This window comes from Vigna radiata, chromosome 10, assembly GCF_000741045.1.
Source record: "Vigna radiata var. radiata cultivar VC1973A chromosome 10, Vradiata_ver6, whole genome shotgun sequence".
Taxonomy (NCBI): domain Eukaryota; kingdom Viridiplantae; phylum Streptophyta; class Magnoliopsida; order Fabales; family Fabaceae; genus Vigna; species Vigna radiata.
In genome coordinates this window covers 12,217,995-12,234,032 of record NC_028360.1, presented here as the reverse complement: position 1 = coordinate 12,234,032, position 16,038 = coordinate 12,217,995, and the positions used below count along the sequence as shown (strand labels likewise).

The following is a 16,038-nucleotide window of genomic DNA, read 5'->3' as shown; positions in this document are numbered from 1 at the left end:
ATTGCAGGTTTTTGTCAGCATTTGCAGTATTTAATGATTATTGTACTTTTCCCAATAAAAATTTAATATGATTAAATAAAAAATTTAATTTTTTAATGATTTTTTTTGTTTTTGTTTAAATTTTATGATGTATATAACTAAATAATATTTTGTTTTTATGATGTATATAACTAAATAAAAAAAAATTAAACAAAAACAAAAAAATCATTAAAAAATTAAATTTTTTATTTTTAATTTTGGAGTAATTAAGAAATAAAACCTTTTAAAAAAATTATAAACTCACTTATTTTATAGGAATTAAAAATATATATTTAGATTTATTTTTAATCAATTTTTCAAAATTTAAAAAAATGTAGTGTAAAAGTAATAACTAAATAAAAATATTTTTTTAAAGAGAATCACACTTATAAAGAAGTAAAAAGATATTCCAACTAAATTTTTTTGACTTTATTATTCAATAAAGGATATTAAATTTTTTTGTTTTGGTTTAAATTTTATTTTTTATTTAGTTATATATATCATAAAAACAAAATATTATTTAGTTATACATCATAAAATTTAAACAAAAACAAAAAAATCGTTAAAAAAATAATTTTTTTATTTAATCATATTAAATTTTATTGGGAAAAGTACAATAACCATTAAATACTGCAATTGACAAAAACCTGCAATGCACAGAAAATGAGAAGAGAGAGAAAAAGAATTTAACACCGTTTGTCATTATTTAACGGAAGGGTTTGACTCAAAAATTTAAAAGTAAGGACCAATTTCAAACACTTTTCTAAAGAGGGACTAAATTGAGATTTGTCAAAGTAGGGACAAAGTTGAGTATTAAACCATTTGAATATTTAAATATTTGAGATTATGATTTGAACGTGAATAGTGAATAGAATGTGTAATCAGAAGTTATTTGATTGATACTGTGACCTTATATTTATAAATTGTCACAAGTAACATAAGTTCAATAAAATATAAATATGTTTATCTAAAAATTTGATTAATTACTAAAATATCTTTAATTATATATTTTTATTATTTTTAAATTATTTTATCTTCTGACCATGGATATCAAATATTCATTCGAGATACTATACATGTGCGAAAATTCTTCGGGATTTATCGAAATCAGGCCGTGCCTATAGTTTTGGCACACATAATATCACAATTGCATTAATATCTATTATTTTAAATAGATTTTGAAATTCGACTTGAGTGATTCAATGTAAAAGTGACAAATTCCTTTTTTTTTTAATGAAAGCTATCACCATTGTTGTTATTATTAATTAAGAAAATAAACTATTTTATATAAAATAATTAAGACGTTAAAAACCTTAAATATATTTCCAATTTACATAAAGTTAGAACTTTTTCTTTTTCTATAAAAAATTAAAATAAATTAGTTTCTAAACGTGTGAATTTTAGTATTAGTTTTACGAAATATTTTGAAATTTTTTATTCTTTTAAAATCTGAAGTATTTTTTCAATTTATTATATTCATTTTGAAATATAATATTAAATTTAAGGCGTTATATCGTAACATTAACACTAATCACGTAGAATAATCATTCACATAAATAACTAATTAATATCATATAACATTAAGGTAAATATGTTTTTTAATTTCAAAAAAATTACAAAAAGTAAAACCAAAATCAACTTATTTTCAATAATTAAAAACGTATATGAGATGGACAAAATCATTAATTTGGTGCTAGTTTTGAAACTATTTATCATAACATATAGTTTTCGAGACAAACTATTATTTGTACGAATAAAGGCTTTCAACTACTTTCGTTTAATAGTTTTGATACACGCCAGTTCAGAAATAGGATGAATTTGACTATTAGAATTGTTTATTATTATAAGACTAAGAATGTAATTACGTGAATGATACGAATTCATGAGTTTCTTAGGGAATAATAAAACTCAAATATAATTTTTTTTTTCATAATAACGAACAATAAATCGCTTTCATTATTACAATAAATGAAAATTGAAATGAAGATGTAATTAAAAAAGTTCGTAATGTTTATATAATTTACTTTAAAAAAAAAACTCAGGTGGACATTTAAGGAAGCAAATCTATTGTCGTACTTTGATGTGATTTTCAGAAACAGTGTTGGAAATTTGAAAGAAGGAACAAAAATTGCAAAGACTTTTAATAAAAGAAGACAAAAGTAAACAGCCAAAAAGACAGTGTGTGTACGAGAGAGAGAAATTAAGATATATGTGTGATTGGGTATTAATGAACGAGTTTCATTGAAATTCTCGTCCTCTTCAGGTATATATAGGTATTCTCTGTTCGTCTTTGTATCAGAAACAAACGTTGTTTGGATAAGGTTGTGCTGTTGTGGTGACTCACTCTGGTGAGCATCGCAATTGCATTGTTCTGACAAACTTTTATCCTTCTATGTTTTTGCCTTTCTGTTGCTACAATTCTGAACTCCTTTTTTCTCACTTCTGTCTATGTTTTTTCTGTTATTTTTTTTTTTTTATATTCTTTTCCTTTCTTGAATTAGATACCAGAATTTTATGTACCTTACTGGTGGATTGATGATTGATGATACAATTCTTCAACCCTGTTATCGGATTTCTGATCTTCACGTTTAAACTTCAGGGTTTAGTCTACTTATTTTCTTTTTGCTACAAATTTCTTCAATTTTTTTTTTTTTTCTTTAGTAGATCGATTCTTGACTCTTGAACAAGAATTCCAGGTCTTTGAAATAGTAATATTTCTGAAACATCATCTCTATAACAGTATAATTTTCTAGGTCAATCCGAGGCTTGAACTATTTTGTTTTATTTGATTCTCCGTTTCTTTTACTATAGGGGTCATGATCGGTTTCTTTTTAGTATAACAAGAAAGATATTCCCAATGTAATTGCGATGCATTCCGAAGGGAAAGTTGGGAATTCTTGATCTGTTTTTAGTCACTGGATAACTCAGCTCAGCTAAAACTAGTTGGGTATTTAGTTTATCTTTCTGTTTTTAATCACGGAATCCTTGACCCATTTTTATGATTTTGCAGTGCTTTGGTTGACATGGCGGTTGAGAAGTCAAGCATTGCAAAAGATGTGACTGAAGTAAGTCGTGTTCGACCCTGTTGTTTTGTCTTTATCTCACAGAACGTCTGAATTCATTTTTGGAATATGCAGTTAATCGGCAAAACTCCATTGGTATTTCTGAACCACATCGTCGATGGTTGTGTTGCCAAAGTTGCTGCGAAGCTAGAAATGATGGAACCTTGCTCCAGTGTCAAAGACAGGTATATAGATTTCTTCATCCTATGATGAAACTTGGTCTGTTGCTTGCCTGTTTATGCTCATAACACCCTTTTTGAAACGCTTATATTGATAAAAGTTTGGCATAGATGTTGTATGATTGATGCCCAAGTTTCTTATGGCATGCAAAACTATGTGTATTCAGAAAACTTGTGTAATAAAATCATGATTATTTATTTTCCTACAGGATAGGATATAGCATGATTGTAGACGCTGAGCAGCAGGGACTCATCAAACCGGGTGAAGTTAGTTCTTGCTTTAGATTGCACTCTCCTTGTATATTTGGATTCATGTTTGATACCTATCTTTCATATTGCATCAAAGCTTCACTCTACTTATTCTTCCCAATTTGTCCCAGTATTGTATGAGTACTTTTTGATATTGATATAATCTGGTTTTCAATTTTAAAACGTGAACACATGAATGTTTCTGTGAGACACTTACCGATTTATTATCATCTCAGAGTCTTATCTTTCAAGCAAACTTCTAATTAATCTGGTTTATTGTTGTTCATGTTATTAGAGTGTTCTCATTGAGCCTACCAGCGGAAACACTGGCATTGGTTTAGCATTCATGGCAGCTGCTAAGGGTTATAAACTTATTATAACCATGCCTTCTTCAATGAGTCTTGAGAGAAGAACCATTCTAAAAGCTTTTGGAGCTGATTTAGTTCTCACAGACCCCGCCAAGGGTATGAAAGGAGCTGTTCAGAAGGCAGAAGAGATAAGGGACAAGACTCCCAATTCGTATATGCTACAGCAATTTGAAAATCCTGCTAATCCAAAGGTATTGTGTCAATGTTCTTTGTTTGAAAAACCAGTTTGTTGATGAGTATTCAGACATTCTCTCATTCCTCCTATTCTTAGATTCATTATGAAACCACTGGACCCGAAATTTGGAAGGGCTCCAGTGGGAAGGTTGATGGTCTTGTCTCTGGGATTGGAACGGGAGGTACAATAACAGGTGCTGGAAAATATCTGAAAGAGCAGAACCCTGATATAACGGTTAGGCTTTTATTTTTCTCATGTTGAATGAATTAATCTTTCTAATGTTTCCTCTGCACTGTTTATGATTTTCACACCATTTTATTTACTCAGCTATATGGCGTCGAACCAGTAGAAAGTCCAGTACTGTCTGGAGGAAAACCTGGTGAGTATTGACTTTCCATCTGTAAGACTCAAGCACAGCCATCATATCTCTCCCTTATCTATTTATTTTCTTTCCTCTATCTCCATACTTTGGAATTCACTAGGAGAATCCAAAAATATAACCCACAGTTGGTATTTTCAGAAATATAACGGAATTATTTTACAATTCAATTTGGTTTCTAAGAAAACATTGTTGATCTGTTGTTTCTATTTAGGTTCCTAAATTTGAAACAAGGGATGTCTGCTTTGTCATTCACCATTTTTGCATCGATGATGTAATTCATGCATGTCTTACTGAGCATTTGTGTATTTGATGTCTTCTTAGCTCTGTTCACTTTCTACCGTTACAAAATTAACAAAAAAAAAAAAAAATCTATGTTTTGGTTTTATATTTATCAAATGTCTGCCTCCTTTTGTGTACCCTTTCCCTGACACATGCATAATTGTTGAATTGAATGGATATAAGGTCCTCATAAGATCCAAGGAATTGGTGCTGGCTTCATCCCTGGTGTTCTGGACGTTGATCTACTAGATGAAGTTATTCAAGTAAGCCGCAAACCTTTTTGATAGTTTATTTGTGCTTAATAAAGAGTTTTGTGTCATTTAAGATGGTGTGCCTAGTCTTACACCTAATATTTTTGTTCTTTTTATACATGCAAGAGTTACATTAATTGAAGGCTTGAAGGGTATTAATTCACTTTTATGGAGGAAGCATCGCTAACTGAGTCATGATAATTTATCCATGCTTTCTGAAAATAATGATATTAACTTTCATATTTGTTTGTGATTTTAGATCTCAAGTGAAGAAGCTATCGACACTGCTAAAGAACTTGCTTTGAAAGAAGGTTTGCTGGTAAGTTCACAATAAAGATAGACTACTTTTCAGTGCTGTTACTTCTTCTCATGCCTTGACTTTGATTATGTGCATCATCTTCTGTAAGTAGCATCTGGTGGAGACAGTACTTTTATTGCTATTTTGTTTGTATTGTAAATATTGCAGGTGGGGATATCATCTGGTGCTGCTGCTGCAGCTGCAATTAAGATAGCAAAAAGGCCAGAAAATGCTGGAAAACTCATTGTTGTAAGTTTGTCTATTGTTCACCTAACATTAAATTTTCTTTGGGGACTGTCATTGTTAGTTTACTATTGATTCAATATAAATGTGTTCTAAGATTGTCAGAATATTGCTGATCATTGACAAAACCTTGAGTTTTAGCTTTCAGAAATATCCCATTTGGTTGTCAGAGATGCAGTTGAGAGTGTATGTATATATTCCATCACTGATAATCTTGTTGAAAACCTGTGTAGGTGGTCTTTCCAAGCTTCGGAGAGCGTTATCTATCATCTGTGCTATTCGAATCTGTGAAGCGAGAAGCAGAGAGTTTGGTCTTTGAACCCTGAATACAAAGCCAAATTAGTCTTTTAGTGCTCGTGTGATAGTCATTTGATGCTTCTCAAGTTGCATTCCCGGCCTATGTATTTATTTTTTTCCAAATCTAAAAGTTAACAATGGGTTTGTGTTTGGTTGTGAAATAAGATTCGATAGTAACAAAAAGTTTGCTGGAATTTCAAACTTTTCCACAATTGTTCATCACTTTGAGATAATGATATCAGGACTCGGTATACGAGTTTTAGTTGCTCCTTAAATCCGGTTTATGAATGATAATCTAATAATATACGAGTTTTAGTTGCTACTTAAATCCGGTTAATGAATGTTAATCTGATAAAACACTCGGAACTCGGGACATAAAATAAACTGACCAAGACTTACACATAGTTTGATCCAGACGAATATATTAAATGATTTTAATGTATTTTGTTTTTCCATCTGTTGTCTCTAAAATGAGTTTGGGTATGCAAAATGTTTTTTTGGAAGTGATCTTGCTTGTTAGGTTGACAAATTTACTCAGTCAACCCGGGTTTATTGACATTAAGAGTATGCCCATGGTAACTTAATTGATTGTTGGAACCTAAATCATAAATATTTTGGATGATTCTTGCAACCCATTATTATTTTTTCGTTCATGATTAAAGGGTAGGGATATAGGGTTTCTGTGGCTTTGGAACCTAGTCAAAAGGACTGAACTTTATTGTGTATGAGGATTAGATAGTAATCGATTGTCAGATATCCAACCAAAATTGTAGGCATTTACTAGAGTTTCCAAAAACATCATATGAAATTAGGCATTTACATGAGTTTCCAAAACAACAAATGAAATTATGCATTAAATTTAGTTTCCAAAACAGCAAATGAAATTAGGCATTTACTTGTGCTTCTGAAGAAACACACCAAATTGGATATTTACAATATTCAAAATTCTGCCTTGCGATTGGGCCCAGTAAAGGAAGGTTAAGACTAAAATTGGAAGGGGCCGCGCGAACGCAGGCCCCCACTGCCACAAATTATGATGTAGGCTCTCCCACTTGGGGAGACCTTAGGGTGGCACCCTTCCAAAGTGCAATGGAAGTCACCAACCTAGGCCATGGGCCTTGTTGATCACCCATTGACCCCATCCAGGTAAGTATGTTCAAATGTAGCCAGTTGCTCCATATTTATACAATGCTATCAACTGGCATGAGTATAGCTTGACCAATGTGGGACTAGAACTTACTCTTCTGTTTCAAGAGAACCATTTACATAACTTATGTTTTGTCCGTGATAAAACTACAAAGAAACCTATTTCACCAATTCTACACTATAAATTTGAAAGGAATTCACATTTAAAGAATTTTGAAAATCAGGTTGAGTCTAGGGAATGGAATAGAATAGAATCATCGTCCTTTGTTTCTTCTTTCTCCCTTTCGTGTTCACTATAAGTACAACCTATCACCTTATAACATTTTTATCATTCATGGAGAACATGTTATATCAGACTGTTAAATGTGTCATGTGCTTGTCCACAAGCATTTAATGTTTAACCCTGCAAATGTCCACACTATTACCGTATTATGACCAAATGTTCCAACCCTCAATCAAGCATTTAACATTTCCTCTTCTTTTGGATGTAAGATTTGCCAGATTCATGATATAACATATGTTATTCGAAGACATTGTTGTGATTCTTCAATTTGTGTGTAACTACTGTTCTGCCCACAGCAAACAAACGGTTTGAAGATGTAGTTGTTCTGCATGCGTTATTCCTCAGTGTTCAAGAGCATTACCTATCTTCATCTGTGTTTCATTTAGATTAAGATTGTATATTAATGGAATTTAACAAGGACTACACATTTATGAGAGTGCCTTAAAATATAATACAGTAAATTAATATTTAATAGTAATAATAACACAAAATAAGAGAATATTAGCAGTTGTGATTGTTGATTCATGGAATTTAATTGTGCTTAAACAAAGACTTTTTTTAACTGTTCGAGAATCTGGTGTGGCTCAGTTCTACACCATGCAAAACATGAAATCTGGACTGCATAAACAAGTAAAAATTTCATTTCTAGCATTAGCACACATCGTTATTAAGTGCCATCTAAACTGTTGTGAACAAGTTTTGAACTATTTTCAGAGAAATTTATTGCTTTTAGTACGAGTATGAAATTTGTTCTATTATTACTTTTCTCTGGTTGGTGTGCAGTGGAAAATGAATTTGAAGGCCAGAAATGTATTAATTCACTTATATGGGAGGAAGCCATTGTTAGTTCTGCTTTAGATTCATCTGGAAGTGCTTTAATTATAAATATATTGTCCGTCTGACGTCAAGTTTTCTTCTTTGAATGCCATTGTAAGTTCTGCTTAAGATCGATTATGGTATGAGTGTAACATTGATTACAGAAGATGTGCAGGATCCTAATGTGAATGTAGTCCCACATTAGTTATGAATATATCGACAAAACTGTATATATAAGAAAAAGACCTTAAATACTTGTAGTTGGACATTAACTTAGAAGTAGTATCCTCCTGTGGGTGTTTAAATTAATCATGTTTTAAATATCTATTTTCTCTTCAATTCTTTTAACTAAGAAATTTCGCATATTTCTTATTCGTTAAAAATAAAAACTAAATAAACAAAGCATTTAAGAAATTATTTTCAAAACTTAATTTAATATTTCAAAACTATTACTCATACATATCTAAAAGAGTTAGCTTAATGTAATGAATGTGTTATTTAAATAATTGCATTGTGTCATCTAAATAATTAATCATCTTTTAAATATCAATTTTCTCTTTAATTCTTTTAACTAATAAATCTCGCATATTTCTTATTCATTAAAAATAAAAGCTAAATAAACAAAGCATTTTTCTCTTTAATTCTNAATAAACAAAGCATTTTTCTCTTTAATTCTTTTAACTAATAAATCTCGCATATTTCTTATTCATTAAAAATAAAAGCTAAATAAACAAAGCATTTAAGAAATTATTTTCAAAACTTAATTTAATATTTCAAAACTGTTACTCATACATATATAAAAGAGTTAGCTTAATGTAGTGAATGTGTTATTTAAATAATTAACCTGAGCATTGTGTCATCTAAAAAATATCTATTTTCTCTTCAATTCTTTTACCTAAAAAATTTCGCATATTTCTTATTCATTAAAAATAAAAGCTAAATAAACAAAGCATTTAATAAATTATTTTCAAAACTTAATTTAATATTTCAAAACTATTACTTATACATATCTAAAAGAGTTAGCTTAATGTAGTGAATGTGTTATTTAAATAATTAATCTGAGCATTGTGTCATCTAAATAATTAATCATCTTTTAAATATCTATTTTCTCTTCAATTCTTTTAACTAAGAAATTTGGCATATTTCTTATTCATTAAAAATAAAAGCTAAATAAACAAAGCATTTAAGAAATTATTTTCAAAACTTAATTTAATATTTCAAAACTGTTACTTATATATATATATATATATATATATATATATATATATATATATATATATATATATATATATATATATATATAAAAGAGTGAGCTTAATGTAGTGAATGTGTTATTTAAATAATTAATCTGAGCACTGTGTCATCTAAATAATTAATCATCTTTTAAATATCTATTTTCTCTTCAATTCTTTTAATTAAGAAATTTCGCATATTTCTTATTCATTAAAAATAAAAGCTAAATAAACAAAGCATTTAAGAAATTATTTTCAAAACTTAATTTAATATTTTAAAACTATTACTTATACATATCTAAAAGAGTTAGCTTAATGTAGTGAATGTGTTATTTAAAAAACACTTCTTATTTCATTTGTCAAGCATAAATTATTTATTGTTGTTATAGTTTTTTAGCAATTGTATAATTGTAATTTTTTATTTTATTTTTAACATACTTAAAAAAATGCATGTAATAGTATAAATATTATATATAAAATAGCAATACATTTGAGTACCATTTTTTATTTTATAGTAATAAAATAAACACATCATGCTATTATTACCATAAATTTATATTTATTAGATAATTTTATATTTCTTGCCCATAAATTTGTATCTTTTTCAGGTAAAAATAAAATCTGTATTAAAAAACTCAACCTATAAATTTATATTATATTAACATATAAGAATTATTTTAAAAGGATTTCTAAGAAATTGGAAATGTGTATGCACAAGAGTGGTTAGTCTCAGAAGTTTTTTTTCTTTAAAGAAATTTTTGGTTGTTTGGATTGGGGCTTACGAAATGAAACTCCGGAAACGCCGTCGTTTGCTGTGAAACATATTTAAGCAAGCTATATTCTACTTTTTCTTTGTGTTCCTTTTCTTTTCTTTTCTTCCCTTCTTCTTTAGCACTGCTAGGACGATTCAAGGTGATAGATATTCGTTGCCATGGAAGGTGTAGCTGAATCCCAGCGAACTCTGTGAGTGTACTCTCTCTCACTTCCCCCATTTCTTCTTCAATTTTCTTTTTTAGGGTTTTAACAGTGAATGATTTGATTTTACTCTTAAACTGCACATTTTGTGTCTCGTTTCTTTTGCCCTAAATTATGCTTTAACCCTAGGTACCCATACGTGACTGGATCCTCTGTAGTTGCTATCAAATACAAAGATGGGATTCTCATGGCCGCTGATATGGGAGGTCTGATATTCAACTAGTTTTTTTATCTTCGTTTCACAAAATGCTCTTTATCTGATTATTGCGGAAGTTGCTTTCTTGGAGTACTTTCTTTCAAAGAAATGACATTATCGGAGAAATATATTTTAGTGATGTATTAGTAGTTGATTTCTGATTCATGAATCTGCCATGTCTGAAAAGTTCATAATAGTGTTTTGAAGTATTCGAATACTTTGTATATCATCTGAATGGGGATATGTTGATAGGTTCATATGGATCTACCCTGCGGTACAAGAGTGTTGAGCGTATCAAGCCTATTGGAAAACATTCTCTCCTTGGTGCTAGCGGGGAGATAAGTGACTTTCAGGAGATTCTGCGCTACCTTGACGAGCTTATGTCAGTACCTTTTCCTTCTAATAATAATTGTTACTCGTTGTGAACCGGTTATCTCAAATAAGTTTAGTGTTAAAGGTGTTATGAGTATGGTTGCATCTGCTCTGTTTTCCAAGCTACGCTTCTTTTTTTGGGCACAGTAAAATACTTCTTTTGTGTATTTTTTCCCTTTGCCTTCGTTGTACTATAAAAATTCCCATCTAAATGTTTTGCTTTGACTTTTGATTGTGCAGCCTTTATGACAACATGTGGGATGATGGGAATTCTCTAGGACCGAAGGAGGTGCACAATTATTTAACCCGTGTGATGTACAATCGGCGGAACAAGTTCAATCCTTTGTGGAATGCGCTTGTGCTTGGTGGAGTTAAAAATGGCGAGAAGTACCTTGGCATGGTATGAATTTCTGTTTCTTTGTTTGTTTTTTCTTTGCAGTTCCAAATTTGGTATACCTGCATACTATTTTCTTTCCAACAATTAAAATCCATGTATCTTATCCAGGTTAACATGATTGGGATCAATTTTGAGGATAACCATGTAGCAACTGGGCTTGGAAACCATCTTGCTAGGCCAATTCTTCGTGACGAGTGGCATGAAAACTTGACCTTTGAAGATGGTGTCAAATTGCTAGAAAAGTGCATGCGCGTGCTTTTATACCGGGATAGGTCCGCAGTCAACAAAATTCAGGTTTTATACTGTTTCCTTTTATGTTCTCTGCTCTACTCTACTCCTTCCTTTCTCCATTTTCCATTTAACAAACATGTATTTTGGAAAAGTTCAGAGGGTTTCAATTTGTACAACCTCAAATGTACATTTCTCATCTGGATTATTTATCGAAGCAGTAAAAGGAATTGAAAAGTGATAGTGGGCGTTAAGGAGGCTTTAAACTAACCAAAGCACCATTGTTGACATTTTGATCTTTGTTAATATCTTTATCACCATCCTTATTGCTGACTTGATCATAACTCTTGCAATTAGTTGTCATAAGAAGCAAACCAGCAACACCTTGATCAGTAACATCTAGAAAAATGTTAACAGGTACCATATCAGCGATTTCCAAGCCAGTAACCTCCATAATAAAATTTTTGGATGCCTTAACAGGAAAACTTTCTTGAAAGGCTCCAACACATTCCTTATTTTTAATTTCTAGTTCTCAAGAATCACAAGCTTCCTCCAGATTAGGTAATGACTTAGATCTTGCTTCAATTGATGGATTTGGTTTGGCCACCTGCTCCAAGCAGTTGTTTCTCTCTGGTTCAACATCATCTGAATTGTGGTTCAACCACCGTATCAATTTCTGTCACTGAAACCAATTTCACATCTGCACCAGAATTATGTGATTGACATTCATATTCAATGTTCTACAATTCGAACTCTTGAGTATTTTTGGGACCCATAGTCAGTCAAATCTATCTGCAAACTAAATACTTTTTCAGTATCATGCGAGTCTTCCACTTGGTGCAAAACGTTACTTGGTTCTTGAAAAACATCATCAGCAATCTTGACAAATCCAATGTCTATTGTGTCAATCAAACTCACATTGGACAAGCCATTCTCCAACAATCTAACCAACCTCCTCGTGCTAAATGTTCTCTGTGATGGGATACCACTCGGGGACTCAATCTTGGTGGGGTGCAAACCGAACGTCTTGTAGCTCTTCTCCCACCAATAGAAAATGCAGCCTCCACCTTGATTGGATTCAAAATTTCATCCAATCATTCAACTTGACTGAGGGCAGCAAATTAGCCATGTCAACATTGGTGATGTTGGTGGGAATCTTGTTCTTCCTGTAGAAGGTCTGTAGCTTTGCAAAGAAATACTTCCTCAAACGAACTTTCGGTGTTTGATTTACTTGTGACATTAGTATATTGAATTCTTGCATGAAAAATTTCACACATCTAGTCTGTGTTACTGCTGCCAACTCTCAAATAATACGCTTCTCCTATTAACTCCAGCTATCCTTAGTAGAATTGTTGTAAGATCTTCCCAAGAAGGGTTCTTGGTTTTTTGTTCCTAGATATTGAACCACTGGCCTGCATTTCCTTCCTTGCTAATGAAGGCTGGGTGAATTTTTACTGATCGTTTGATGTTTCGAACTTCCAAAACATTTGCTGCCCTTGAAATCTGACCTTTGGGAGTCATTCCATTCAAATGTGGGCAACTACACCCTTTTAACCCAAGGGAAGCATGGTTCTTCCTCATCTTTGTTAAATCCATTAATGTTGATGTCATCCTCTTCTCATTTCTCTTCCTGATTGATTGATTTTCTCCTCCATTTGAAAGTTTCTTTCCTTTCTTGATGTCTTGAAGAAGTTCTTTAATCTCCTTCATGTCTCATAGGGTATCTTTGATAATAGATAAATCTGTCTTCATTTCTATAATCAACTTTCCTTGCTCATTGGCCCATCTCTCCATAGCACTCACTTTACTTTCCATGATTCTCCCTCAACACATCTGGTTGGTTGCACCAAATTTTTAGGAACCTAGAAACAGTGATGAAAGAACAGGACAAAAAAGAAGCAAAGATTAAGTCTTGCAATGTATTATTCACCGTACACTGTAACAGCCAAAGCATTCAAAGGAAAACTGTTTTCCTTTCTCACAGGATTCTCTCAGTCACAAACATCAACTAAAAAAACTTCCTTCAACATCCCACAAGATAAGAAAGTCTCTCCCCATATAACAACTAATAATTTTACTATTTTTATCTTTAAGGGTGTATTCCTTTTAGGGTATTTACCTGTTTGTGGGATAGTAAATGGAGATGACATGCTTGTTCCTTCCAAGAGACTTGGGGGTAAATGAGGGAGAGTATTTGAGGAAGAGAGGTGAGATTCTATCTCTCCTAAGGTGAGGAGGTGATTTGAGGAGATGGCTAATGCAATTACCAAATGATCCTTGGTTTTTTCTAAACTTTACAGTCCTTTATCTATGATAACTAATAATCATAATAATAAAAAAGTAATAATTTAATAATAATATAATAATGAAATATAAAGTATTTAAAAATAATGTTAATGCAGAATAATTTAACCAATTACAGTTTATTTTAAATTAATTACACCTATCAACTTTTTTATAAGAAAATCATCCAGGTTTAATTTTGAATTAATTTTAGCTAATTACATTTCATTTTCTATTCATTTTAATCATAAGGAGAAATGTGTACTCTTATCACTTAATCTATTAAGACATTATTTTTATCTTTCACATCCATCAAATTATTCACAAATTTTTATAAATTTTACCTTCAAATTTCTTCACTTTCACCTCCAAATCCCTTAAAAGGAACAAGATTACTTTATCCTCCATTCTCTCTCAAATCCTTCCACTCATTCTCTCTCAAATTATCTCCTCAAAAGGAACAAAGCCTAAATTTCTTCCTAACCCTCTCATTTCTTCCATGCTCAACTCAAGCTAGGCGGTAACTACTAACTACTAGAATGTAGGCTTGTTTATCATTAACTGGTGGTTGTGTCTGCAGATGTGTAAAACTTTCAATTTCTTTTGCTGTGCACATTCTGTAGAGTGTTGGTAGTCATTTTTATCACAGTCAATCACTGCTCTGCTTTTGTAGCGTAGGTTCTTGACTGCTAAACTGTATATATGTTGAAGATGTTAAATCAGGGGTAAACTGAACCTCTATTGCACCCTTTGTATCATGTGTGCATGAGGATTGAGGTTTCGATCTGAACTAAAATTATGACTCTGCTTCTCACTTGGCTTTGTTGAACTGAATTGGGTTGTAATACATTGCACAGTGAATAATTTATGCTACTTAATTGTAATGTACGACGGTTTGCAGATATCCAAAATTACAGATGAAGGTGCCACTGTTTACCCACCTTTCTCGTTGAAAACGTACTGGGAGTTCTCTGCCTTCAAGAATCCAACAGTGGGCGCTGAAGGTTCATGGTAGACCACTCATTGTGAAATGAAACAGAATTTTAAATGAATTCCAATAGACTGCTTCAAGTGTTAATGGGATGTAAAATGAATCGGCCTTCAAAATAACTCTCTTTTTTATCTTTTTAGGATCGAACTGATCTGTTTCATTAGAATCTATATTCCAATTTCCTTTTCAATTGCTTGCATAGACATTAGTGCGGCCCACCGGTTTGAATTTTAAATTAATCATGCAAAGATTTGAAAACGAGTTTCGTTTGTTATGTTTTCTTTTCCTGTAAAAAACTGAATGCATCTGCCATTTTGTTTTAGATGTTGGATCTCTTTGGATTTCTAGAAGAAACAATGTGGGGTCATTTTGTAGAAAACTTTTTTTTTTCCAAAAACTTAAGAAAAGTGTTTATTTTCATATCATTTTAATATGCTTATGTTTTGTATATGTCGTTAAAAATTAGTAACTAAAATGAACATATGTATACTATTTTATAATTTCTTTTTATGAACTGTGGAATGAGCTCTCAATTGAGTTAAAAGCATCTAGCCGGCTGGCGTGAATATATCTATCTCAATTTTCTTATCAACAATTCTTATTTCTTTAACTGTTCATTATTCTATTGTATGTTCTAACCTTCTAATTTTATTTTTAAAGAAAAACTTTAAAAATGATTTCATTTAAATTAATCAGTATTTCCCTCCCTTTTTTTTAATAAAGTCCATGATTAGGAGATTCTCTGCCATTTTAAGAAGGAACACAACAAAAGTCTTGTTTGATTTTCAGTTGGGTTTGGTTGTAACTTGAGTTCTGTTTCAGTTTTCTTCAAAACTTAGTCTGAGATGAAAATACTAGGGGTGTTTTTATAAATTAAATTTGTTAAGAAACTTATTGACATTTAAGCTTGTAAATTTTATCCAACAATGATCTTTACAATTTAATTTCAATTTTTTTAAACAATAATTTGAAAAAATGATAAAAAGTTAGTACTATTGAGACACAGATTAAGTATAACTGCATAATTTAAAACTGATTAAGTTTATGGATTATTTAGAAAAAAATAGTTTCAACGTTCATTTGCAAAAGTGGTCAAATTAGATAATTAATTAAGATGAAAGGTTAAGGTATTCATCCAGAAATTAATTTATGGGTTGTTTCAAGCACGTTTCTCAGTTAACATTGAAACAAAAATATGTCAAACAGTGTAAACAATCCAAATGTTATAATAAACGTGTTTGAACAACAAATAAAGTTAAAAAAATCTGGTAAAAAGGACTAAAACCAGAATTTTCTAAAGTTGAAGGACTAAATTGTA

At 31.1% G+C, this 16,038-nt stretch overlaps 2 protein-coding genes across 4 annotated transcripts; both read left to right on the top strand.

Annotated features, from left to right (window-relative positions):
- Positions 1–2,187: 2,187 nt before the first annotated feature.
- On the top strand, positions 2,188–6,076 carry LOC106775741 (cysteine synthase). Of its 3 annotated transcripts, none has more exons than XM_014662907.2 (11): positions 2,188–2,281; positions 3,029–3,083; positions 3,156–3,265; positions 3,469–3,526; positions 3,804–4,067; positions 4,148–4,285; positions 4,379–4,430; positions 4,896–4,975; positions 5,223–5,282; positions 5,430–5,510; positions 5,738–6,076. In XM_014662907.2, the coding sequence occupies exons 2-11, from the start codon at positions 3,042–3,044 to the stop codon at positions 5,828–5,830; spliced, it is 978 nt and encodes a 325-aa protein (XP_014518393.1). In that variant the 5' UTR covers positions 2,188–2,281; positions 3,029–3,041; the 3' UTR covers positions 5,831–6,076. The 3 variants fall into 3 exon arrangements, with proteins under 3 accessions (XP_014518393.1, XP_014518394.1, XP_014518392.1); XM_014662908.2 differs by having other exon boundaries at positions 2,223–2,291; XM_014662906.2 differs by having other exon boundaries at positions 2,277–2,366.
- Positions 6,077–10,104: 4,028 nt separating this feature from the next.
- LOC106775742 (proteasome subunit beta type-4) lies at positions 10,105–15,001 on the top strand. Its single transcript, XM_014662909.2, has 6 exons — positions 10,105–10,241; positions 10,383–10,459; positions 10,702–10,831; positions 11,062–11,221; positions 11,327–11,512; positions 14,631–15,001. Exons 1-6 carry the CDS (start codon positions 10,210–10,212, stop codon positions 14,742–14,744), a joined length of 699 nt encoding a protein of 232 aa, XP_014518395.1. The 5' UTR covers positions 10,105–10,209; the 3' UTR covers positions 14,745–15,001.
- Positions 15,002–16,038: the final 1,037 nt, after the last annotated feature.